This window comes from Alternaria rosae (genome assembly GCF_020736505.1).
Source record: "Alternaria rosae strain MPI-PUGE-AT-0040 chromosome Unknown BKA58scaffold_8, whole genome shotgun sequence".
Lineage (NCBI taxonomy): Eukaryota > Fungi > Ascomycota > Dothideomycetes > Pleosporales > Pleosporaceae > Alternaria > Alternaria rosae.
The window spans coordinates 1,519,710-1,543,818 of NW_025763577.1; the positions used below are offsets into that span (position 1 = coordinate 1,519,710).

General features: G+C 51.2%; 7 protein-coding genes across 7 annotated transcripts; 2 read left to right on the plus strand and 5 right to left on the minus strand.

Annotated features, from left to right (window-relative positions):
- Positions 1-256: 256 nt before the first annotated feature.
- On the minus strand, positions 257-2,165 carry BKA58DRAFT_229339 (flavohemo protein). Its single transcript, XM_046166443.1, has one exon. The coding sequence runs from the start codon at positions 1,911-1,913 to the stop codon at positions 654-656; it is 1,260 nt and encodes a 419-aa protein (XP_046022834.1). The 5' UTR covers positions 1,914-2,165; the 3' UTR covers positions 257-653.
- Positions 2,166-5,787: 3,622 nt separating this feature from the next.
- Positions 5,788-9,586, minus strand: BKA58DRAFT_471832 (XRN 5'-3' exonuclease N-terminus-domain-containing protein). Its single transcript, XM_046175247.1, has 2 exons — positions 6,729-9,586; positions 5,788-6,674 (listed from the first exon to the last, which is right to left on the minus strand). The coding sequence occupies exons 1-2, from the start codon at positions 9,224-9,226 to the stop codon at positions 5,828-5,830; spliced, it is 3,345 nt and encodes a 1,114-aa protein (XP_046022835.1). The 5' UTR covers positions 9,227-9,586; the 3' UTR covers positions 5,788-5,827.
- Positions 9,587-9,694: 108 nt separating this feature from the next.
- BKA58DRAFT_229371 (p115 like vesicle tethering protein) lies at positions 9,695-13,381 on the plus strand. The gene is made up of 2 exons (XM_046166444.1): positions 9,695-10,139; positions 10,187-13,381. Exons 1-2 carry the CDS (start codon positions 9,813-9,815, stop codon positions 13,130-13,132), a joined length of 3,273 nt encoding a protein of 1,090 aa, XP_046022836.1. The 5' UTR covers positions 9,695-9,812; the 3' UTR covers positions 13,133-13,381.
- A 72-nt stretch (positions 13,382-13,453) lies between these two features.
- Positions 13,454-14,397, minus strand: BKA58DRAFT_404442 (uncharacterized protein; the record flags this gene model as incomplete). The annotated part of the gene is made up of 4 exons (XM_046171841.1): positions 13,454-13,461; positions 13,535-13,916; positions 14,027-14,198; positions 14,246-14,397. 4 exons carry the CDS (start codon positions 14,395-14,397, stop codon positions 13,454-13,456), a joined length of 714 nt encoding a protein of 237 aa, XP_046022837.1.
- Positions 14,398-15,684: 1,287 nt separating this feature from the next.
- Positions 15,685-17,550, plus strand: BKA58DRAFT_229375 (uncharacterized protein). Its single transcript, XM_046166445.1, has 3 exons — positions 15,685-15,696; positions 15,747-16,379; positions 16,437-17,550. The coding sequence occupies exons 2-3, from the start codon at positions 16,000-16,002 to the stop codon at positions 17,335-17,337; spliced, it is 1,281 nt and encodes a 426-aa protein (XP_046022838.1). The 5' UTR covers positions 15,685-15,696; positions 15,747-15,999; the 3' UTR covers positions 17,338-17,550.
- Positions 17,551-18,854, minus strand: BKA58DRAFT_229376 (Alpha/Beta hydrolase protein). The gene has a single exon (XM_046166446.1). It carries the CDS (start codon positions 18,690-18,692, stop codon positions 17,763-17,765), a length of 930 nt encoding a protein of 309 aa, XP_046022839.1. The 5' UTR covers positions 18,693-18,854; the 3' UTR covers positions 17,551-17,762.
- A 1,464-nt stretch (positions 18,855-20,318) lies between these two features.
- On the minus strand, positions 20,319-20,858 carry BKA58DRAFT_461917 (Ribokinase-like protein; the record flags this gene model as incomplete). The annotated part of the gene is made up of 1 exon (XM_046174825.1): positions 20,319-20,858. A coding segment is annotated over one exon (540 nt), but the record flags the coding sequence as incomplete, so codon positions are not given.
- Between the last annotated feature and the right edge of the window lie 3,251 nt (positions 20,859-24,109).

Here is a 24,109-nt window from a genome sequence, read left to right on the forward strand (position 1 = left end):
TCCTACCGGCCCTGCTGTACTGGCAGTTGTGAACCATATGCGCCCCTTATGATCATGATCATCAATCGGTTCAGTTGGCAAATTACGAAGACAGTTGTTTTCTGCTGAGTTGTACTTCGGTCGGCCAAGGTACCCTGGAGGTATCCGATATTACCTGTTCTATTGAGTGAACAAAGAGATTGCTGCACACACCTTCCAGGTGGCGTCAGTATCTGGGGTACAATTTATCCAAAACGAGCTATCTCAAAGACCGCGTTCTTACATGATCCTAGGCATGGGAACATTGCCCTGCGTCTGCGCAAGTGTGCGACATCTGGCCTGACCTGCTGAACGACCGGGACGTCGGAATTGGTCAATGTCCTAGTACCTTACCTTCCCGCTGCCATCTAGGAAGATCTACCATCAAAGCTCCTCGTTCCGCTGCACGTGTCCATAGGAGCGTTGCAAATGGCATCCTATGGCATGCGCGTTGTGGTACGCATCCCACATGGCGAATTAGTGGCTTGTACGCCGCTGCACTGACAAAATCTACTGCGCGACTGGCGCGCGGATGAGCTAAACGGTGTTGGATCTACTAACACGAAATCTGGTATACTAAATCACTAGGAATACAATGAACGCATCACTAAGCCGATCGCTATTTCACCAACACCCTAAACTCTCGGTACTCCGCCGGTACCGAATAACTCCATCTTCACCCGCTCGCTCGGCACGCCATAGCTCTTCAACTTCGCCTCAACGTCGAGCATGAATTGTATGGGTCCACAACAGTAGTACTGTGTCTTGCCGTCGTCCGTATGCAGGTACTTCCTGTCAATCTTGTCTAGATCTACGCGACCTTTGATAGTGTAGTCACGGCCCTGGACTTCCCCTTCGCTCGGAGTCGACGAGTAATACATTGCATGCACGTTCTCGTTTGCTGCAGCGCTTTGGTCAAAGTGCGTCTTGAAGGCTCGTGTCTTTGAGTTACGTGCGCCTTGGATCCAGGTTATCGGTCGATCCGATTTCTCCGCTGTCAGGGAGTTGAAGATGGAGGTCAAAGCTGTCAGACCAACGCCTGCTGAGATGAGAACAACGGGTGCGTCTGCATCGACCTCTTTCGCGTCGAAGAAGAATTCTCCGAATGGATGCGAGACCTTCACTACGTCTCCCTCGCTCTTCGTGTCGTGTAGCAGGTTGGAGATATAGCCTGCATGTGTCAAGTATCTTGGCTCTCCAATCTCAATGCCAGGCTCTTTTTTCACACTGATCCTCAAATGCTTCTTTCCCGGCGCATCGCTCAAACTGTACTGCCTTGCCTGCCACACACCACCCTCCAGCTCGTCCACGAAGACGTTAACTGAGATATACTGTCCAGGTTTGAAGACCGGTAGCTTCAAATCTGCATCCACTGGCTCGAGGTAAAACGACGTAATCTCCTCGCTCTCCTTCTCCTTCTTCACAATAGTGAAGTCCTTCCAATCGGGCCAATACGATGTCTCTTGATACAACTGATCTTCCTTGCCAATCATGATATTCGCCAACTGCCAGTACGCTGCACCCCATGCCTCCAGGATCTCGGACGTCGCAGCATCACCCAGCACTGTCTGCATCGTTTCAAGTAGATGCTTGCCAACAACATCATACTGGTCTGCGCGAACGAACAAGCTCGCATGTTTGTGGCATATGAGCTCCACTGCTGGACTCAGCTTTCCCATGTCGTCGATGTTGGCGGCGTATGCGTAAAGGGCTCCTGCGAGTGCTTGTGCTTGGTGGCCGGTCGCTTGGTGGGTGTTGTTGAAGACGTTTTTCAGTTCGGGATGTGCGGACAGCAGGTCGTGGTAAAACTTTGTTGTTATGGTGTTGCCGTGTTGGGCGAGGACCGGGACTGTCGATTTGATGGTTTGCACTTGTGACGGGGTTAATGCGCCCATTTTTTGTGTAGATTCGATAGAGATTGTCTAAGAGGTATAGAATATTGGGTGCCAAATGGGGCGATGGTCGTTGTGGTGTGATTGTGATTTTTCCTGGAAGTACAATGCATGCAATCTTCTATGAAAAATGAAGGAACACAACCGTATAATACCAACAAGACATCTTCAGATCCAGCGCGACTAAATATCTCATCCGTCTCTTCTCGCATATGAGTACGCCATCTACCACTCCCTGCAACACCCGCTGAGTTGTGCATCTCCGCGGTGATGCATTTCCTCAAGGACAGCAACCAGGATATATCGGACGATGAAAAGAGTCCGATGGGTCCACACTGACAAAGCGTGACAGGATTTTCGCAGGCTCACAATAGCCTCGAAGCATCTGTCTTACAAGTGCGGTCGGATATTACGTATAGCACACGTGTGACTGAGCAGTCTCGTCGTATCCGGGCGCCCGCGGCTTTTCCGCTGCACGGCTACAGGGATGACGCGCGGGTGAGGATGTTCAGGTACGAAGTACATTGGCGCGCGAAAGCCATGATAGGACTAGACTCCGAGATGCGACAATACGTTTCGATCCATGCTCGCGACATTGGCTGTTGTGAGGATGTTGTTGTACCCTGTGGGCAGCTGTAGCCATCAACCTTTTCGCCGTTGGATATTGCGTTATCGAATCTGTTCTTAATAGGTACTCAAACACATTTGCGTCTTGCCCACATCCTGTGAACTCCTGCCGAGCTTCGTGGGTATCTGTACCGACGTTTCCAGTTTCAGGCAAGTTCATAGTACAGTCATCGTTGTTGTAGAGTATGTGGTGACTAAAAGTCACACCATCACCATCCGATGGTTCCTCGCAGCTCGCTTCCGAAATGCCGACTTCTTCCGAAGGCAACGCCTCTGCACCTCTCACTGCAGGCACAATTTGTCGTAGTTTGTCATATGATGTCCTACAATGGCGTTTGTACGTCTGGTGATAAATTGGTAATATCTCATGGCAATGATCCTAAATTCGGATCTGGCATTGAGGTTTCTCCGCGGGAGGGAGGCGGATACTGCGTCTTTGCAGGCTCAAGGTTCCAAAAGCCGTGGTGACAATGCAGACGCCCGCAATCGACGGCTTGCGACAAGTTGTCTGATTCGGACTACGCCAAGCAACGCACAACAGCATCCAGCTCCTCTTAGGTTCGGACACACTTGTTGCACAATTCATCAAAGAATTTGTTGTTGGCATTTCTGCTCTTATCACTAGTATTACTCTCGTATTGAGGGCATCGGCTGGGGGGCTCAAGGGTGCACACTGCAAGTAATCTTGGAATCCATCGTGCGAACGCGATGCGTCATGGTCGCACGACTGCATTTCCAGCAGCTGCCCAGCGCACTCACCTTCGCGACATGATGCCTAGCGTCATGGGCAGCTCATCGTACCGCATATTCTGATCTCTCGACAGATTTTCAATGCGGTGCGTTGCGATACGTTGCGATAATCGAATTCGCATTTGTGGCCCCATATCTCAAAACTTTGAGCCGCTCCATGTCAACCCTCAGAGCCATTCACGGTGGATCCCTACGTCTACAAATCAGTTGCAACGCGAGAACTGCAATATGAAAATTGTCATTACCGAAAAGCTACACGCCGAATCGCTGTCCGTTGGTGCCGTATACATCGCCGGGAACATCCTTGTGCGCTTTGTATTTCTGATGTCGCGATATAATCGCATACCTAGTGGCTTACAGAACTTGCACATATTATATGAAAGTATGTTATTTGGTCTTGAGCCTCGAGCACTCATGACAAGTGGGTTCATACTTTTTAGAACTGACCGAGCAATCTCAGAGGCTTTCTGGGAGTTCCAGGCACAGCGCAATCACGAATATGGTAGCCTTTGACTTCGAGGTTACGAAGCGCTCGGCGACATCGAAATGCCATCTTGCGGTTTTGGTGTTGCAAAGCTGGAGCAATTACTTGCATACAATTAGAACTATAGCAGCGACGCCACTCCATGGAAGACAATTGTCGGCGTTTCAAGTGCTTACACTGCGATCTCGCAGCCCGGTCATGACAGACTAGGTTGCGGTTTTACAGACGCCAGCACCCATACATTCTCCTCTTCTAGAGTTTCGAGAAAGCAGTTCGCGAAGAGCAGATCGAGAAAGAGATGACAAGTCAAATCGGTGTGCTCAGTTCATAGAAGGTCCCTGTGTCAATTTTTGAGTAGACAAGTCGCGAACATATAAAGTAGGGAATTAACATTTTCTTTGTAAAAGCAGACCGCGGAAGATCAACCATTTCGTATCAGCGGCCTCAACGCATTTCATCTGGTGGCTGGATTTTGGAGAAGAGGAATGCGAAGACATACGGTGCAACCGGTGCAGTTTTTGAAAAAGCAGACCGAAGAAGAGAGGAAAGCCATTTGTTCGCCTTCATCTTCTTTTGAATTTGGATGTCAAGACATGGTGAGTTGAAGAGTAGAAGGGACAAGTCAACGAGGAGTTTAAATACACATTTGCTCGTGCCGACACGTGATGTCACACTGTTGCCCGGTTTTGCAGACACAGTGGTATTTTCGCAATGCATCGCCTTCCTCTTTCCTACAGCCGTTACATGCAGTCCCCGCACCAACCCGGCTGCATATATAAACCCCGTCTTCTCCTTCTACGTTTTCCCTTCTACATCACATCATCTCTTCCGTTTCTCCAAAACAACGTAAGCAAGCTTCATGGCAAATGACCAAAACGCTCATACCTCATGGCGATGAGAAGAAGACTAGAATCGCACTTTGCGCACTTTGATGTGTGCGAGTCGTCCTCGTCCTCTCTGTTCACTTCACCCGCCAAAAACTGTGGTTCTTTAAATCCATGGTCATTTCCACCCTCTTCCCCAGAAACTTCTCGACGATTACGACATGTCTGCAAAACAAAAGAACCACCACTAGCACTCCCATGTGTGCCGAAGACCAAAATTATTCATTACTTCACCTCGTGTGTGCGAGACTTCCGGTTCTCCTCTCTCAGTTTCAATGATCAAAATTCACGGACAACGATCGAATGTTCGAGACTACCGCCTTTCCCAAAAAGATTCGTGGGGAGAGCACATGTCTGGGAAGGAGAAACAGAAACAAATACTCCGCGGTCATATGTGCGGAGCACCGAGATTACCAGAAACGACACTACCCTCGAGTGTGCGAGTCGTCTTCCTGAACATTAATTACCAAAACCTTACTGGCTTTGGTTGATGTTTCTGTCCTCTTCCGGCATCCAAAATAGCTGCCAAATGATAAATTCTTCATGATCATGACTGCGAAAGATCCACAACACCGAGCGTATGTGCGTTCCAAAAGCCTTCCAGCTTGTCTTGATGAGAAGAAGACTAAGGGAGCACGTCAACATGGTTCAAAACTCGGAAGGATGATTACGAAATGATGAGCTTGAATGCGAGATGTATGTACATGATGGCAGCGAGTTCCAAAAAGAGATCATATCTGACCTTCCAGATACTTTGACACACCGAGGGCAGAGAACGCACCATCAAAGGCTTTGTCTTGTTTTTAAGTAGAAAAAAAGAAGAAAGGTAGTTTGACCGAGAAAGAGAGAAAACGCGACAGGAAATAATACTTCCCATCCGTCATCCACATGCCGCGCACCAAAACTCCACAGCTTCCACTCGACGAGAAACAGGAACAAAAGTGCAATAGCAGCCTGCTACATGTGCTTTCCCGCTCAGCAAAAAGCAGGGCAGAAATATATGTATTCGCAAAACATACACATGAACAACACGAGCACAGTTCTCCGTCTCCAAATTGAAAAATTCATGAAAGGAATTTTCGTGGAAATCTATCAAAACCCATATACTATCGTACAAAGATCATATCCTATCATCCCACACTCTCCCTACCACATCCGACTCAAGCAAACCTCTAGCGATAGTCGTTAGAGTTATAGCTCTGCCTATTGCCTTGATATCCTCCTCCTCCTCCTCCTCCTCCACCACCACCACCACCACCGCGATGTCCACCGCGTCCGCCTCTTCCTCCACGACCACCTCTGTCATCCCTCGGCGGGCGGTCATTGTAGGGGTTGTTTCCCTGGTATCCACCACCACCACCACCACCACCACCTCCCCCACTACGACCGAGAATCTCATCGGCGGGGCGGTAGAACCGCTCATCCCTCAACGAACTGTTGTTGGGTGCATGATGTGGCGGCGGGGCACCATGTTGCTGACCTCCACCGTTCATCCAAGCTGGACGTTGCGTGACTGGTGGTGGGATGGGAGGTGCGCCGTACGGGGGCGCACCGCCTTGCCAGCCTCCTACACCGGGGGGAGGTACCCATCCGGGTGGTGGGGGAGGGAAGTTGCCTGGCAAGGGAGGAGCAAAGTTGCCGCCGGGGAAAGGAGGAGCAAAGTTCTGCGGAGGTGGAGGACCGCCATAGCCACCTTGGTTGCCACCGTATCCGCCACGGTTGTTGTCCCAGCCGCCACCTCCACGACCGTTTTGGTAGCCGCCTCGTCCACCGCTGTTGTTGTAGTTGTCGTTGCCGCGACGGTCGTTGTTGTAGCCACCGCCTCGGTCGTTGTTGTAGTTACCACGGTAACCTCCACCTCCTCGACCACGTCCGCCGCGGAAGCCACCGCGTTCGTTCGAGCGACGTACTGACTCAGCCTCACCGGGACTGAGAGCTGGTTTGGGCATGATGACGCCTTCGAGGAGGGCGGACTTGTGGGCTCGGGTGTTGCTCACGCTTGGCATTTCGTAGTATACTCTGTATGACGGTTAGTACTGTCTCGATGTAAAGTTAAAGGAACTTCGAACATACCTCATTGACCGATCTTGAGTAATCTCAAACTCCGTGATACCATCTGCATCGAAAGGTGGCACAAGTTGACTGTCCATAACGAAAAGATCGTGCGGCTCAATTTCTCCATGGAGCGCGCGACTCTTAGCGGGATCGATCTTGTACTTCTGCTCTCCCTTGCGGTACAGAGCCTTCTCAACATCGTCGAATAGGCCGCTCTCCTGGGAGAACATGAGTGTCTCTTTGCCGAATTCATTGCGCTTTCTCTCGTCGTCAGAGAGCTCTGGATACTTGGTCGCCATAGCATCTAGTAGTCGCCTCGAGTCGATGAAGGGCAAGATGGCAACACCTTGCCAGGCGAACTTCTTTCCGTTTAGATCGATCGGGAAGTCTGGAGGGTAGAAGTCGACGATTGAACTTTGAGGATCTTCCATGAGCACACGGAAGGGTTCGGGGATGGCGTGGTTCGATGCGGCGGGCAAGACACCCATGAGTTGCTCGTACGGGTGGAACGGTGTGCCCTTCTCGAAGAGCTTGCGGGGATCCATGTCTTCGAGACCGACGAAGTCTGCAGCGAAGGGGGCGTAGTGGTGAGGGAAATACCATGTCCATGAGGGGCAGCCTTGCATATAGTAGGCCAACACCCAGCAGAGACCCTCCGCGTACTGACGCGCGACCTTGTTACGGAAGGCAATGTCGTTGGGGTCAACGCCGAACTTCTGCTCGTAGTAACGCTCCTCGTAGCCTTCCTCCCAAAGCATGATGGTGTCTTCTACAGTACCGTCATCGTTCTTCTTTGGCTCGGTAGCCTGGACAGGTGTGTCGGGAATGACGGGCGTAGTGCGACCAGGCGTACCGTTGTCGGCGTCTTCGACCTCATCTACCTTGCGCTTTCCAAGGTGAACAGGAGTCTCAGTTCCAGAAGCGGTTTCCGAGGCGGGCTCGGAAGCTGGGGTCGGTTCAGGCTCAGGTGCAGCAGTGCCGTCAGCCTTAGCCTTCATGAGCTCCTTGAGTCGAGCAGCTGCGCTCTTGTTGGATTGGGCGTCACGGGTGTGCATGATGTCCTTGTGCACATCGCGCACTTCCTTTGACTGTGCATCCTTGGGGTCAAAGAATACAATACCTGCACTGGTATACGTGTCGGTGCTCTCCTTCGCACGCTTGAACCCAGGCGGGCCGCTTGCTTCAGTTCGCTGGCGCTTGTTGCCGTTCTGCTGTGCTTCGCGCCTAGCCCTGTTTGCTGCCTGACGATCAGAGACCTCCTTTCGCTTCTTGAAGATGCCAGCCTCTCGAGTCGCTAGGGCGGAGAGAATCTGTTGCACACGGCGCATGTCTGGGAAACCATCTTTGGTCACGTAGTCATCCATTTCAGCGGCGAGATCTCGCCAGATGCTGATGAGCAAGTCGATACCCTGATCTCGAATCTCAAGACTAGGCAAATGTGGCAAGAAATCGTTACCGACAAAGAAACACATAAAGACCCAGTCATCGAGAGAGCGTTCTAGATCGTACTTGAACTTGCGCTTTGGCGTCTCCATCTCGACTGCCAGGTATTCGCGCAGAATGTTGGTGTGAAGCCAGATAAAGGGCTTGAGTTGGTGCTCAGAAGTGGCCCACTCTTCGGCAGCTTCCTCTTCAGTGAGCTTCTTGCCGTCGTCGGGAAATTCACAGTTGTTGCGGATATGTCCTTTGCGGCCACAGCGCGTGCAAACCTTGTCCTTACCCGAGTCGTAGAAGACATCTTCTCTGAGAACACGGAAATAAGGCTCATGGGTAGCAAGACTCAACATGATCAAATCGGCGTCCAAGCCGTAGATAACGTGCGAGGTGTTGGGGTCATGAGTAGGCATAGAACGCTGCGAGCGGATAAAGTTCATGATCTTGTGTTCACCCTCACCAGGCACAGACGCATCAGAGATGATGACTTTCATGTCCTTCCACGAGGGGTCGGTTGTGAACTTGTAGGCACACCAGTATTGAAGACTCTCGGCAAGAAGATGCATGAAGGGTGTACCGGGGGTGATTGCATTGGAGTCCCAGGTCTTTTCGATGACCTCTTCGAGACTGGAGATGTCCTCGCCACGGCTAGCTTTTTGCGAGTTGAGCATTTTCTGGAACTCAGCGCGCTCGTCGTCCTTTTCCTTTGCCTCTTTGGCGGCGCGGAAACGACGCGAACGCTGCTGGTTCATCTTGGCACGAGGCGCAACGCCATCGACTGCCATGTAGAGAAGCTTACGAGGACGGACCATGCCGACACAGCGATCAGTGTATTCAAAGATGGCCATCATCATGTCGGCCTCGGTCTTGGGCGCAGGCTTGTCTTCGGGATGGGAGCAAGGATGTACAATGCCGTTCATGTCGAGGTAGAGGTTATCGAACTCTTCGCCGTTGGGGTTGGGCCCGGTGCGGTCTACAGGTATGACATTGTCGCCGACCTTTTTGGGCAACTCCTCCTGCACTGTTGAGACAATCTTGGGGTATTTCTGGCTGAGCCAGCGGAACATGGCTGGGACACCCATGATGGCGGTAGGCGCTCAGTGGCGCGCGACGTGTGAGGGTAGAGGGTGGATATAGTGAGACTGTAGCTGGAAAGGGTAGTATTGCGATTGCGACGAGTGCGAGAGCGCGTGTACTAGTAGTCTGGAGTGTATGGTAGTGCTGCGACGATGCGCGGTGGGAAAGAAAAAGACTGCCTAATGGCGATGAAAGCCCTGTCCTCCTCTTGAAGCGCCGTATGCGATATCCAGGGGCGGCGATATGAGTCCTAGTGCCGCAATCTCCGTGGGCGCGCGATCACCGAATTTACGCACGATGGTTGATGGGAGGTGGTGATGGGGGAAGAGAGGGAGAAGGAGCGGCGATGGAAGACGCGCTCTTTCCTTAGTATCGCGGCTGGGACCCTGGAGTCGCGGTTTTGCCGACTCGCCGACCCTGCAGGGATGTGGAGGAGCCGCGAGCCCGTGCGCCAAATTATACGTGGAGCTCCACCCACCATGGTTGCGATTATACTGAGTCGACTACGTTAGCTACATGGATGGTCATACGTATGACTGAACACTCGTCGTATATTCTACCATGAAGCCATAGCCCTGTCAATCCCCCAAGATGATGCGCGTTCTCGAGGCCAATGCGCCTCCCAAGCAGACGGCAACCGACACCATCAGCACTCTTAGTGGGAGGCTGACGAGCGCAAGCCTCCTTGAAGACCGTCGCGCTGCCATTCTCGGCCTCCGGAGCTTCGCCAAACAATATCCCGCCTCGGTCGCTTCGGGCGCGCTCAAAGGGCTCATCGCCTCGCTGACTAAAGATGGCGACGACGTGGACACGCTCAAGGTGGTGCTCGAGACCCTGCTCATGCTCTTCCACCCCGACGAGACCAGTCACGAGGCCTCGGAAGAGCTGGAGTTGTTGTTGGCCGACCAGTTCTCACAAGTAGGTCCTGTCCTGCTACATATCTACTAGTGCTGAGCTTATGATAGCGGCAAGACAACATAACCCTCTTGCTTGATCTTCTAGACAAGCCCGACTTCTACTCCCGCCTGTACTCGCTGCAACTGATACGCGCCATCTCCCTCGCACGCCCCCAACGAACCCAGGAATGCGTCCTCACAGCCCCCGGCGGCATCGAGCGCCTGGTAGCCACCTTGGACGACCCCCGCGATGCCATCCGTAACGAAGCCCTCGTCGTCCTTACTGACCTGTCGCGAACCTCTGCCGAGCTCCAGAAGCTCTTCGTCTTCGAGGATGCCTTTACAAAGGTCTTCAACATGATACATGCCGATGGCGGGCTCACTCAGGGCGGCGTCGTGGTTCAAGATTGCTTGAGCCTGCTGGCTATCCTCATACGCTTCAACGTATCCAACCAAACAAACATAAGAGAGATGGGCCATGTCGCGAGGTTTGTCGCGCTGCTACCTGGCGGTAACAAGCCGAAGAAGGCACGTGTGAATGCTGAGGAAGAGGACGAATGGGTCAGTCCGCAGAGCGACAAGAATATATGGGGGCTGTTGGCCATAATGCGCATGTTCCTCGTCAAAGGTAGCGCGGGCACACTACAGAACCAGAACGTCTTCCAGCAGCATGGCCTCGTCCGCCAACTCCTCAACATCGCTTTTGACCCCGCTACCGCCATGCCTATCAAGATCGAGGCCCTCAACACGTGCGCGGATCTGATCAGAGGCAACGCTCGGCTCCAAGAAGGATTCGCCCAAGAGCAGGTCAGACCTATTGTCGAGCCTCCTACAAATGGCGTCACTTCTCCCAACAGCGTGCACTCTGTATACGTTATCGAAGCCCTGCTCAACCTAGTCCTTTCTCCCGCACCGAATGATCTCTTCGACCTGCGCAATGCAGGATGCGAGTGCATCAAGGCCTACTTCTATCATCACAGACAAATACAAGAACACTTCCTGAACCGAGCCATCGGTGGCCACGAGGGCGGTGACGAAACAGCCAATGCTCTTACAATCCTAATGGCCGGACCACAGGTTCCTCCAACTGGCGACCCATACAGAATCTGGTTTGCCTCAAATCTAATCTACCACCTCATCTTCGATGACTATCAAGCAAAGAACACTCTCATGGAGGTCAAGGAGGGAGACGCAGAGAGCGGCGAAGAGGTCGTCACATGCATACAGACGCTTACGGCGAATCTCATCGCAAGCCTGCAACTCGGGGAAGATGAGCGCATATCGGTAGCCTACCTTATGCTCTTGCTAGGCTGGTTATTCGAGGACGCCGCAGCAGTAGACGATTTCTTAGGAGAAGCCAGCAGCTTGCAAAGCTTGGTACAAGCCGTCCTGACCCCCGGAGAAGATCGAGTCATGATTCGCGGCCTCTGTGCGGCACTATTGGGAGTTGTGTACGAATTCTCAACAAGAGACTCGCCCGTGCCACGGCGGGAACTACAACCGGTACTCATGTCAAAACTCGGTCGTGACAAGTATCTCGACGCCATCACAGGACTACGTCGTCACCCGCTCGTGCGAGACTTTGAGGTTCTTCCCCGAACTGGCGGTGGAGGTGGCAGCTTACCGGATATCTTCTTTGACGAGGCATTTGTAGATTTCTTGAAAGACAACTTCAGCCGACTTTCTCGGGCCATCGATCGTAACCCAAACATCGAACAGCACCAGTCGCACGATGGCGTTGACCGAGACGTAGTCGATGCCCTTCGTGGGGAGAGTAACGAGAAGGAGCAAACTATCCAAGAGCTCAAAGCACAACTTATGACTTTGGAGCAAAAGATAGACCAGGAACAGGCGGAGCATCGAAAGACCCAGCAATCGGCCGAGGAGCAACGCAGTACCCTGAAGCGCATTAACGACAAATTGCACGACGATCTCGACAAGGAGGTTGCGAAGAAGGATCGTGAGCACCGACAAGCTATGCTAGAGATGGAGAACAAGTACAATCTTCAAATCGTTGCGCTTAACAACAAGGTTCAACAAGCGAGCAAGGACGCCAACCTTGCCATCGCAAAGGTCAGACAAGAGTACGACGAGCAGCTCCACGACGCACATAGAACATGCACTGAGTTGGAGCGTCGGTTGGGCGCCTCAGAGAAAGCTCGTCAAGAAGCCATCGAAAACATTCGCAATCTCGAACAGACCCTCAGGCAAACCAGAGCCGAAGTAGCCACCATTACCGAAACCCTACGCAACGCACAATCGCATGTGCAAAATAGCGAAGCTCAGCTCCAGATCCTTACAGAGGAGAAAGAGACGCAGCTCAAGCAGCTCGAAGAAGAGAAAGAGCATCTCAAACAAGAAACAGAAGCGCAACTTGCGCAATCCAAGTCCACCCAAGAAGCCCAGCTCAAGCAATCCAAATCCGACAAGGAAGCCCTCCAATCTACAATCGACAAGCTCAAAGCCGAGAACCAAGATCTCAAAACCAAGGCTCAAGACCAGACTTGGAAGGTCAAAGAAGCGGAGGAGAAATTAAGGAAAGCTGAAGCCGCTGCCGCTGCTGCAGCAAAGTCTACCAACCAGAAGGGTAGGGGTGGAGCTGGAGCTGCAGGTGCAAGTGAAAAGGAACTCAAAGACCTCAAAGAGAAACTGCGTAAAGCGGAAGAGGCAGAGAAGGAGAAGGCTACTGAGTTGGAGGATCTCATTATGGTGCTTAGTGATCTTGAGGAGAAGAGGACAAAAGACAAGGTGAACCACTGCTGTTTCTCCAATGTTCTGGTAGCAGACAAAACTAACAGTAGTAGGAACGGCTCAGGGCTCTCGGAGAAGAGGTTTCGGATGCGGAAGACGATGATGAGGACGAAGAAGACAGTGATGAGGAAGAGGAAGAGGATAATGACGACGATGACGACGAAGAAGCGGAGAAGAAGAAGTAGATTGAATGGATGCCGAAAATCGATCGATTCGTATTTGTTCGATCCAGAGTTTATCCTTTGGTTTACGAGTATTGATTAAAGGTAAAGTCATGCCCAGCACTAACATTGCCCAGAAAGATCGGGCCGCCTCCAGACAAAACAGTACCAGTTCGGCTGCTTCCGATCTCTTGTGTTGCTTCAACCCCCCGTGCCCGTTCCGGAGGTCGTCCCAAGTCTTCCAACTCGGATACACTCTGGGGTGCATTGGACGCTTGCTCTGACTCGTTCGCCTGTGACAATAGTGTTCGTTCGTTGGAGGCAGTTTGAGCTGATATCGTCGCCGTATCAGCAAGTTCTCGTTTCTTGATCGCATCTACCCACACCCACAACTGCCCCCGTACCCTTACATACCCCGGATCCGTCACCCCACTAAACTTGGTCATGTCGGAGTGGTTTTGATGGATGCTGGCATTAGGATACTCGGGTAGAATCGCCGACTGACGCGGGACGATATCTCCTATCCCACTGTAACTCAACTCCTCGTAAAAGCAAAATATTTCGATCCATTTCCCTTCGTTGCGTCGTTTGTCTTCGAGCATGCTGTGGAATTCTTGTTGGAGGGTTGCTAGCATTCCTGAGGCTGGTTCTAGGACTGCGACGAGCTCTCTGTTCGTCTTCCGGAGGAGGGAAGAGAGTTGCGTGAGAGGGTGCGCCCAGTCTGCTTTCCGCGAGCCCAGGTGGGGGGTTCCCATGAAGGCTATTGCGAAGGTGGAGGTGAGGAGCGTTTTCACGTGTAGTTCCGAGGTGCCGCGGGAGATTAGGAGGGTTTGTTCGACGACTAGGCCGCCGAGGCTGTGGGCTATGAAGATTACTGGGCGGTTGCTCTATTTTGATTAGCTACGAAAATGGTGTTAAAGTGGTGGATGTGTACTGTGTTTGTTTCTGCTCTTCGCAAGGAGAGGTCGTGGGCGAGAGACTTTCCATGGTCGCGTACAGTGTTTCCGCCGGCGATGTTGAGTAGCTTGACTATATCTGCATCGTATCCAAACGTGAAGATGCGCACGTTTTTTAGGTCATTGGCGAGAAGGTCTTTGGGCCAGAAAATGGTCTTTCTGTACGTCCATGTAGTTTCGCGGTTCCCAGTGAGGCCGTGGACCAATACGATACTGAGGTGGGTGTTAGGTGCATTCTGGTGGTGAGGCTGGACGCCTACTCTGCGACATCATGGTCTCCCTCCGCTACTGTCCTGAGTCCGTATGCGCCTGCTGTGGAGAATAATTCTTCGGCTGGCTTCTCGGTATGCTTTTCGTTTTCTGTTCCTTTCTTTTTTCTCCCACTCGTCTTCAAACGGCGAAACATACCCATTCCTGGTATCTCCACAGCTTCTGAAGCTATGCGCGACAGTCTTTGAAGGATGAGTCAAGCAGGCAGATGGCAGGTAGTCATTTGCTTCGCCTCAGCCGCAGCTGCAGCTGAGCTGACCAAGCCAGCTGCAAGGTGTGCGATAGGCACACAGCCTTACCCCACCTGGTGAGGAACCCCAGAAGAATACCCCCATCCCAAACGTTACCGGAACCGATCCAAGAGTTGCATGTCGCCGCCGGCCCTTCGATATTTTTTCCGGATGATTGCAAGACCTCAGCCAAGGTCTTTGCGCACGAATGGACCCGCCGGACCAAACCGTGGATAGCGGGGGCGGCGCCGTGTTCCAAGGCGACATCACAGCAGGCAGAGACATTACCATCAACCAGATCACCGAAATACGACAAGTCAGTGAGCGGTTGAGCAGTCGCTACAGCGAAGCGGACAACTCCGACAAGCTTCTCGGTAGCCTAGAGGCTCTGAGTGCATTTGCGAAATACACCGAAGACTATGCGAAGACGCTCGACACCAGTGTGTTTTCCAGCGACCTACACTTTGGAAGAGTTTCTCAAGAATGCGCTTCAATACTTAGGGAGCTCAAAGTACTTGTAGAATCCCTAGAGCATGGTGAACTTGGAAGATACGAGCTTTGCGCATCACTTAGTGATAATGTTATTGATTTGCGGTCGAGGCTCACAAGTCTGCAATCGCACCTCAACGTCGTCAGCAACCGCAAGACTGCAAAAGACTACGAGACCATCAAGGAGACTCTTACTCAGCTGGTGAACAGCCAGAACAGTACAGACAAGGCTTTTTCCATTCGCAGCTTCGTTACGGCTCCATCCATTCGCAGCTTCCCTGCAGCTCCATCCATTCGTAGCTTCGTCACGGCTTCATCTATTCGCAGCTTCGTTACGACTCCAGAGATTCCAGATGTCGAACAACAGGTCTGGCTAGATATAGAGAGATCTCTACGAGCAGTAGGCTTTACTACAGATTTTGTCGGGAAAAACCGTGACCTCATTGTGGCTTCATTAGAGGACGTTTTCCTGGAGAACACTGCTGCTTGGATCGTAGAAGGAGCCAAGCTCAAAGATTCTCCTTCTGAATATACAGCTCCAACATTACAACTATCTGAAACTTACAACATCGCCATCACGAGGACAGACGGGGGCGAGAAAATCGACAATGGCACATCGTCACATTCAGTGTACAACGAGGAGCCTTCCATAGCAGACAAATTGGCGGTCGAATGGTCAGAATCGGTGAAGGATGGAACTGGAGAATGTCTACTTACCCTCGGTCTGTAATTCGGCCAGCATTTGCAGAGAGACTGCTAACATGTACGTCAGATGGTGGTGGAGTGAAGTCGTGGTCAAGTCTCTTGATCATTGAGGCACTCATGAAAGAAGTCATCGCTTTTGAGAACCGGTTCGAGCGGCAGTTCACGCACTATCCCAGAAGCTTCGAAGCTTCAAATTTCCGTCCATGCCATTACTTCCACAAGATGTATGGCACATCGACGGGAGGGTAAGTACTGCCTATGGAATACACAATTAGCGCAAGCTTTTGTTTCATCCTACAGCTGTCCTTGAATAGCAAAATATGCTCACAGATATTCGCAGGACATTAACTATTGCCCTAAGTCGTCTCCGGATGACCGTAGGAGAAACGAGAATCGCTTTAGAAGCTATTTTACACGCCATGTATGCAAATCCTCGGAAATTGGCACCTCTTGCTATCAGATATCGTGCTTCAGATCTTGAGGCTACTCTAAGATCAATGATTCGACAGCACTGTAAACAGCACGAACGAGGTCTGTGCGATCATGACGAACATTTCAAGTGGCGCTCAACAGGGCTGAATATTCACGGAGATCACGGAGATGACTCGGACGATTCAGACATTTCGCAAGGTCGTCCCCCCCGGGAGTCCAAGATCATTGCTTCTGGGCTTCAAACTCCAGAATATCAGCTTTGCCAAACGTGAGTCAGCAGCGGTGCTATAGTCATGAGAAAAGAGTTGATCCTAATGCTGCTCAGGATATGCCTGACATCGCTCTACTCAGGGCGATTGGACGAGACATATCTCTTGCGCACGTACAGTCATTACTACAATCCTGACACGCTTCCGCCATGGGTTCTCACCTACAACGAAGATACTCCTGACTTGCGCACGTGGCAGGTCGGTCGGGCAACCACTGCTGCACCCTTCTTCTTCAAGCCACTGGAGGTGATGAGCCCTAATGGTAGCTTGACCTTTAAAGATGGTGGCATACGGGAGAACAACCCCAGCTTTTGTGCTTATTCTGAAGCCGCCTCGATCTGGGGCGACGACAGTGAGCCCGCTCTTCTATTATCCATCGGTGCTGGCCAAACTAGTTCAAACTCCGATGACACAGCTCTCGCGGCGATAATTCCGTTCGGTCTGTCTACCCTAAGAAAATTCGCGAAAAGAACAGCCGTGCTCAAAAATACTCTCATCAAATATACGGAAGGCCAAAGTCGACACAGAACGATGCGAACTATCGCCAAGGGTGAAAATAGATGGTACAAACGCTTCGAAGTCACCCACGGCTTAGAAAAGATGAGAGCCGATGAATGGGAACATGTCATAGTTCCCGGGAAGGGCGAAGATGGAACCTTGCACTTCAAAGATAGCAGAACGCTGGAAACGATACGCACCGCCACCGAAGTATATCTGAATCGCCAGGAGGCTGATAAGAGTGTCAATGAATATACCGCCCCACGTGAGAAGCTGAAGCAGACCGCGGAGAAGTTGGTTCGCATGCGGAGGGCCCGAGAGCTCGAGGCCATGACTCAAGGCGGAGAAAAGCGCAAACATTGGGAAGCGTTCATGGGCAAGCACCTTCCTGGTGAGCGTGAGTTCTTCCGAAAGTACCAAGAAGAGTGGGACTACGCCCTGCTAGGTCGTAAGCATTAGATCAGAACTGCGTAAATCGGGCGGGACGTGTACAGGGATCTAGCATTCGGAACTGTAGCCCTAGCGCTTCCACGAACACTGACTAGTTACGCCCCATCCAATCTTCGCCAGAAGCGAACTTGTGATCACATGTCCTCGTATCGAGAATGGTTGTAAGAAATTAGTGGACGTTATGGTATGCGATGTGACGTCCCAAAGCACATGCTCACAACTATGATGGGATTGTAGCGGATACTACCTGCTGCATACTGTGGGCAAAGGTGTTTGGGAAATACACCTGCATTGCGATTATCTACGGTGTTACTTAGCCGCGTCGTGCCAGCGTTATAGAACCAGCACATTCAACAAGAAACAGTAGCGGATACTACATATGCATTAGGTATCAGTGACTTGCGTACATGGGGAGGAACCATGAACATGGTAGACTAAATACCTACAGCTGAATCACAATCCGTACTCTCCCACTCCTCACAATCGTCCAAAAACTCTTCCAACACCTTCTCAAACCCCTCCGCATCTTCCCAAAATGGCGCATGCCCCAGTCCAGATAACCCTAAGCACTCACCCCTCCAAAGCCTTTTCCACTTCACTTCCTCGTCGATATAATCCAAATTGACAAACTGATCTTCCACTCCGTTCACGACCGCGATCAATACATCAGTCGCCTCCACCACGCGCTTCTGATCGCAACCCTTGGGCGGGCTATCCCTTGTCCCAGTCGCGGCATCAGCTGTGAAAACTATTGCCCGCCCATCTGTCCGCTCCGCATCCTCCAACATCCACTTCTCATAGCACTCTTCCTTGCCCGCAGCCACACCACGTCTCAAGTAGAGTTCTGCCTCCAAATCGACCCAATTTCTATTCCCCGCGAACGTAAGGCCACTAGCAGGGATCTTGAACGCGTGACTCATCTGCTCGGCACCACGCGCGGGAGGGGTGCCGATAAGCATAAGGCCTTTCACGCTGATCCGAGGAGCTTCCTCGACCATGGGAGGATCATCATGAGCGAGACAAGGAAGCATTTCAATCGCAATATGACCACCGAGGCTCCAACCCACTATCACCACAGACTCTATTCTGAGGTGCTGCAAGACACGTATAGCCAGATCGGCGTAGCCGCGATGACAGTACGTTGTCTTGACATCAGGGGCATTGGACGAGCAGCCGTGGCCGGGGAGGTCGAAGGTAACGATTCGCCAGCCTTTGTTGATAGTCGGGGAGTCGATGATATGGCGGAACTGTTTGGAGGATGAGGCGTTGCCGTGTAGGAGAAGGAGAGTGGGGTTGTCGTTCTTGAGATTTGAGTCGTAGATGCTGATGAGACCGTGTGAAGTTCTCATAAGGAAAGAAGGCATGATTGGAATTAGAGATGCGTTCTGAACGAGAATTGAAAGGTAGATATGATGTGATGGTGATGAATATGGTGTTGTTTACTTCGTTGGTGCATATATCGTGATGTAGAAATGCTACCAGAAGTATTTCTAAAGGGACGTCCGAATGTGGTCATCCTACAAACAGATACGAACTCATACATTTATGTGTCTCTCTCGAATACCTATCGCGGCTACCTGGAGGGGCAAAGCGATAAAGGCATCTTACTATCTATTCGGTATTCAATTCCGTGTCAAACCGGAATGCGCGCCGCCAGGTCGTTGTTTAGAGCATACCAATAACAAACAAAAGCGAACCTAAGACTTGAGTGTTGACTGTCCAAATACGTATCGTGACAACGTATTAGTGACGTTGGTAGTCGTGGCAGCGGCAGCAGCAGCTGCGCAAACGTGCAAGAGCGTGAAGTTGAGGGGTGATCGGCGATTTTAGCGTCCTGTTCTGTCAGATTACGAAACAGGCCCTGAAGATGCATGTTCCGACGGTGGGGTAACCTTTCCTGGTACCCAATCGGTATCCAATGGGATTCTCAATCAAGGTAGGGCGGTGATCATCACGATCCTGCAGTGGAAGGTTGAGACGCATGGGATCGAGACTCTTGCATGTGTGCGTGCATTAGTCCTGTCAGGATTTCTTGGAAGACTTCTAGGCATACAGCTACAACGTCTTCACCAACCCCTCATACTTGACGAATCAACTATCATCTTTTGAGAATCCAGGCACATGCCACACTGAGTCTCTCCAGCCCCCTGCACGACGCGCAATAGCATTTGTACAGGAATCCGGCATCCCCCGGTATGAAGGGTGGCGGCGTTCCTCCATCACCCCCTCGTAAGGCGAAACCTGCATCGTCAAGTTTTAGTTAGTCTTATGTTGTAAGATGGTGGTAAATCGCTCGCTCGGGATTACCTATCCACGCACTACTGATAGCGAGGACGGGACGCCCACAGTCTCGAATCCTCTTATCGCCCCATATCTCCCAAGTCTTGTCAGCCGCGTGATGAGCGAATTTCGGATATATGGCATGCGTGTAGGGAAGGATACCATGCATCATGATGAGGCTGCGTGAGTCGCCCGTGAGCTATGAACCGTCCGCCAAGAGCTGTTGAGTCCTTGCTAGACAGTGTACAGGCGCTCGATACGGGGTGGCAGGGCTCAGTCCACGGCTACATGGATCCACTTCGCGGGAACGGGTTGGCGAAGTCTGTGTTTCTATCTTTACAGCGGAATCTAGACAGTAGCGTCAATATTCAATTTGGTAGGCTAGGTTGAGGGTAGAGTCTGGCGGGCGGAGTAATCTCTGTGATGCTGTAGGTTCGCGGACTGAAGCCTCACTTTCGCGTGGTTGTGTTAAAGCCGGAATATCACGCCATGTAGTCGGCGCCAGCGGTAAGAACTTCGTCTCAGCTCAAGTCTATCCAGTCGTACCGGAAAAAGGCTGAGAGGCTTTCCTGAGGAGAGTGAAGGAGGATTAAAACCGTTATCATCAGTAGATAGACATCTCCCAAACTCAAAGTCGAATCGATCATTGCAACCATATCTACTACCTGTGTAGTATACTCTTCTCAGTTCTTTCCTGTGTAGCTGAGCCGTGCTCTATACTCAGCAAGACGCTCCATTACCCGAGCGCCGTTCCATCTCTCCTCTCCATCGCTCAATTCACAAGAAAGCAAACTAATCTGCTCGATAGCAAAACTTGCAGCCACGTTACCATCAATAGATGCTTTGGCAATATCTCCTGATGCTTTCCAGCCTGCGATAAACCCGCCTAGACACGTATTCCCGCCACCGGTAGGATCAACAACCTTTGCCACCGATGACTCGTAGTATGGCGGAAGCCATACACTCTTACCTGAATTTTGAGTGGTCAACGAGCCATGTTCACCTGCTCTCACGATAACGATCCCGCTTCCATCCGGCCCGGTTGCCTTGCTGAACTCCAGTGCATATGTTTTCAGTCGGTCAGGCTGAAAGGCTTCGGAGGGTGAATTCTCGAACATAGCAGTCATTTCCAGATGATTGGGCGAAACCACATCCACAAGTCTGCAGGCTTCGATGAACGAAGCTTGGTTCTGTGTGGGGCAAGCTGCTGAAAATGGTTCCCACACTATGAAAGGCCGGTGGATGAACCCGTGTTGCATGCGAAGCGTTAACAACTAGGGAATTCGCTCTTCAACAACCTCGGGCGGTGCAAGGAGACGAAACGATTCCGAACTAAGAGTTCATGGTCGAGTTCTCTTCCATCGATCCTCACTTCGACTTTATTAGTGTACAATCACTCCAGAATTAGCCCTTCGGTACTCAACGTGCTCTGATACATTGTCAGAAAGACGGCTTGCAAGATGGGCAGTGATTGCCGTCGACTTGACCGCATTTTTGGTCATGTCTGCCAGAACAGAAACCGCATTACCGAAGATTTGGATACTTGCTACATGAAGCCGCTTCATGGGGCCGACCCCGAGTTTGCGTCGTGGGTGAAAGGTATCAATCTCTCTGCCCGTGCGAATGGTAATGCACTAGAAGCGCTTGTCGAGACCACGAAAAGCAGACAATTCACGAGCGGAGTCCTTCTGGTTCTAAGAGGCGATGTCATGGATGACCGATATAGGGGTTTTGGGCCGAGTCTGTTCTTGACGCAAGTAGACCATACTCTACTATGTAGCCTACGATAGTTCTCAATGAGCATATTCGAACGATATGAGGGCAATGTAGGTGTCCGGCCTATTTGCTTGCACACCTGATTTTGTGAAGTATACTCCATCCTTTGCCAGCGCACTTTAATTCACTCATTGTCTGTGTCAGCTTCGTTACATCAGCTCAGTTGCAAAGGTTTCTACCGCCTGTGAGAGGATCGTAAGTAGGCACCCCTTCATAGTCATCCCTGCTTGTTCAATGCATCGGCCTGAGCTTGAGCTCGAAAGATGACGCTCTATCCAAATTCTAGACTGGAAACAACGCCGTTATCGCATGGCCGCCTGATCTTACGCAGGCAACGGCGCACTGACATGACGTGAGGTGGCGTCGAGTCCTCCATTTCGAACCTTTCTCTGTCATCGAACGGACATTCCTTCTTCCGATTTGCGCCTTTTCGTGTATATATTCTCGCCTAAACGTGAGCCTTTCGAGTATCACATTCGGTGAGTACCACTGGAGAAGATGGCGCTACTCGACTCGTCTACAACGGTAGGCTGCGGAGCCATCCGAAGAATTGGTAAAAGCATTTTTCATGAATCTGATACTCTTATAGTACTGACGCCATTCTTAAATCGTCGTTCGTGAACAGATCTAGCGTTATATCAGTCAAGAGCGAATCAAGGACCTGGCATTCTATATTAATACTATAGGGCTCGTGATCTCTCCTGATCAGCTTCCAGGAGGTTTGCCCGCATGCTATACCTTCAAGAATACTGATGGCCTAGATCTCCATATGCGGATTCGTCGCAAGCCATCTTCTACCACTCTCGAAGAGGCAGACGGAAGTGCGCTAGAGGGATTACAGACTCGGTTCGGTAACCGATGGCACCTTTTAAGAAAATGGCTTGATGGTCGCTGTCGGAAGCAGACTTCGAATGACACGGAGTCCAACAAGGTAAGTATACGGAACGCCAATATTGGCTCTAATACTGATAGTCCCCCAGGTGGTGGACTATGATGTCCTGAAATCTCACTTAGTGGAGCTATGCAATAGCCGGCCGGAGTTATCGATTATAGTCTTTCTAGATCATCTACCAGCTCCTGTTATAAGAGATGGCTCGTTCTTCAGTGTCGCTGGTTCCGATGCAGACGGCGTGAAAACGAAAATGAGGTTATGTCGAGGACATTGTTCCATACCTAATTCCGGCTGGCATCCGCCTCGTCCTAGCGATCTAGAAGTCGGTATACCAGGGTATTGGATGTCATCCGAGAAATGACTCTCGAAGAAACTCCGTTCAATTCAACGCTCGCTTGTGGATTAGCAAAAGTTTCGGTCAACAGACGGCGATACCTTCCGACTATTGGATTTACCATACGAGATCAGCGCCTTAATCTACGAACACATTACCGGCTCTTATATCTGGCCTTGTTTGGCAAGCGGAGGCCAAGGAAGTGGTCTGAGGATCTTCGGCCAGTCAATGTGGCAGCACTCCGCGGGACATCAGTACATGTGCAATCCTGGAGGTCATAGACCGCCCAACCCTTCAGATATCCAATACGTCAGCAAGCAAGTCAGGACTGAGTTTCGCAAGATTGTTGTGACATCCCCCACACCGCACTTCCTGCACTCTTCGACATTGGTAGACGTGGTACCTTTCTTGCACGGCAACTGACTCCGTCGTATATCCCTCGGGTTCCTAAACTACTTCTACTTTTCCTTGGCTTCGGCATCCTCCATCGCCGAATGCAAGATTTAAGTCAAGCGCCAACCCAGATCCTTCGCCAAATCCCGACGCTAATCCATCTCGATCTTCACTTCCAAGTGTCTCGGCCTGCAAACACGCAGCATGGGAATCTCACACACCATACCTCCCATGATTCTTGGAATCTTTCGCTGTACAATAGGATGAACGAGATCTCCTGCCAGAAGGTCCTCTTAGATTGGTTCTTTACTATCGCACTAGAGACACTCCAAGGAATTCGGGTTGTATCCATATCTGGTCATGTCAAGCTTAGCACTCGCGCCAAGTGAGAGGCAATTTTTGACGATAAACGCAACGATATCATCCACGACATGTCCGCCGCCAAACAAGTAATATTGTCTGATTACCTACTACGACGCCTGTAAGTGGTCTTCCAATGTCTCCTGCATTGAACTTTGGTTCTAAATTTACTAACCCTCTCAGCCCTCCTGCATGCCTTTGCAAGCGGATATGTCACTGGTGGAAGGAGTTTGGACCATATCCCGAAGGCGAAGACCCCAATATTATGTCAACGTGGCCTTCGCATCCAGACTACCTCGAATGCTTTGATCGGGTTCGCGATCAGTTCGTGTGCGAAGGGCGAGGATACTGTAGGATTAAGGGGAGGGATGTTGATGGCTGGTGGGCCTCGAAAATAATTGTTGGTTATCTAATACAACATGTTGAGACGCGCGACATGATTGCGCGACAGGTTATATCGATTGAAGATAACAAAAGCAGGTTCCCGTCGAGTGGCGTATTGACAGGCCGAATATCGTGATGTCGGACTGTCAATGTTGGTGTCGTAAGCTCGGCGTTCTAGTCTTCTCGTGGCGGCTTCCCCTTATTTTCCCCGCATCGCACTAGTGACGTAGCGCGAATTAGCGTGGCTCGGCAGTTACACAAGTCGTCAAACCTCACTGACAATCATCGAACCAACACTCTTTCGACCAAACATCCGTGCAGTCAGCTCCTCCATCACCTAAACTCGCGCAGCATGGCTGAGC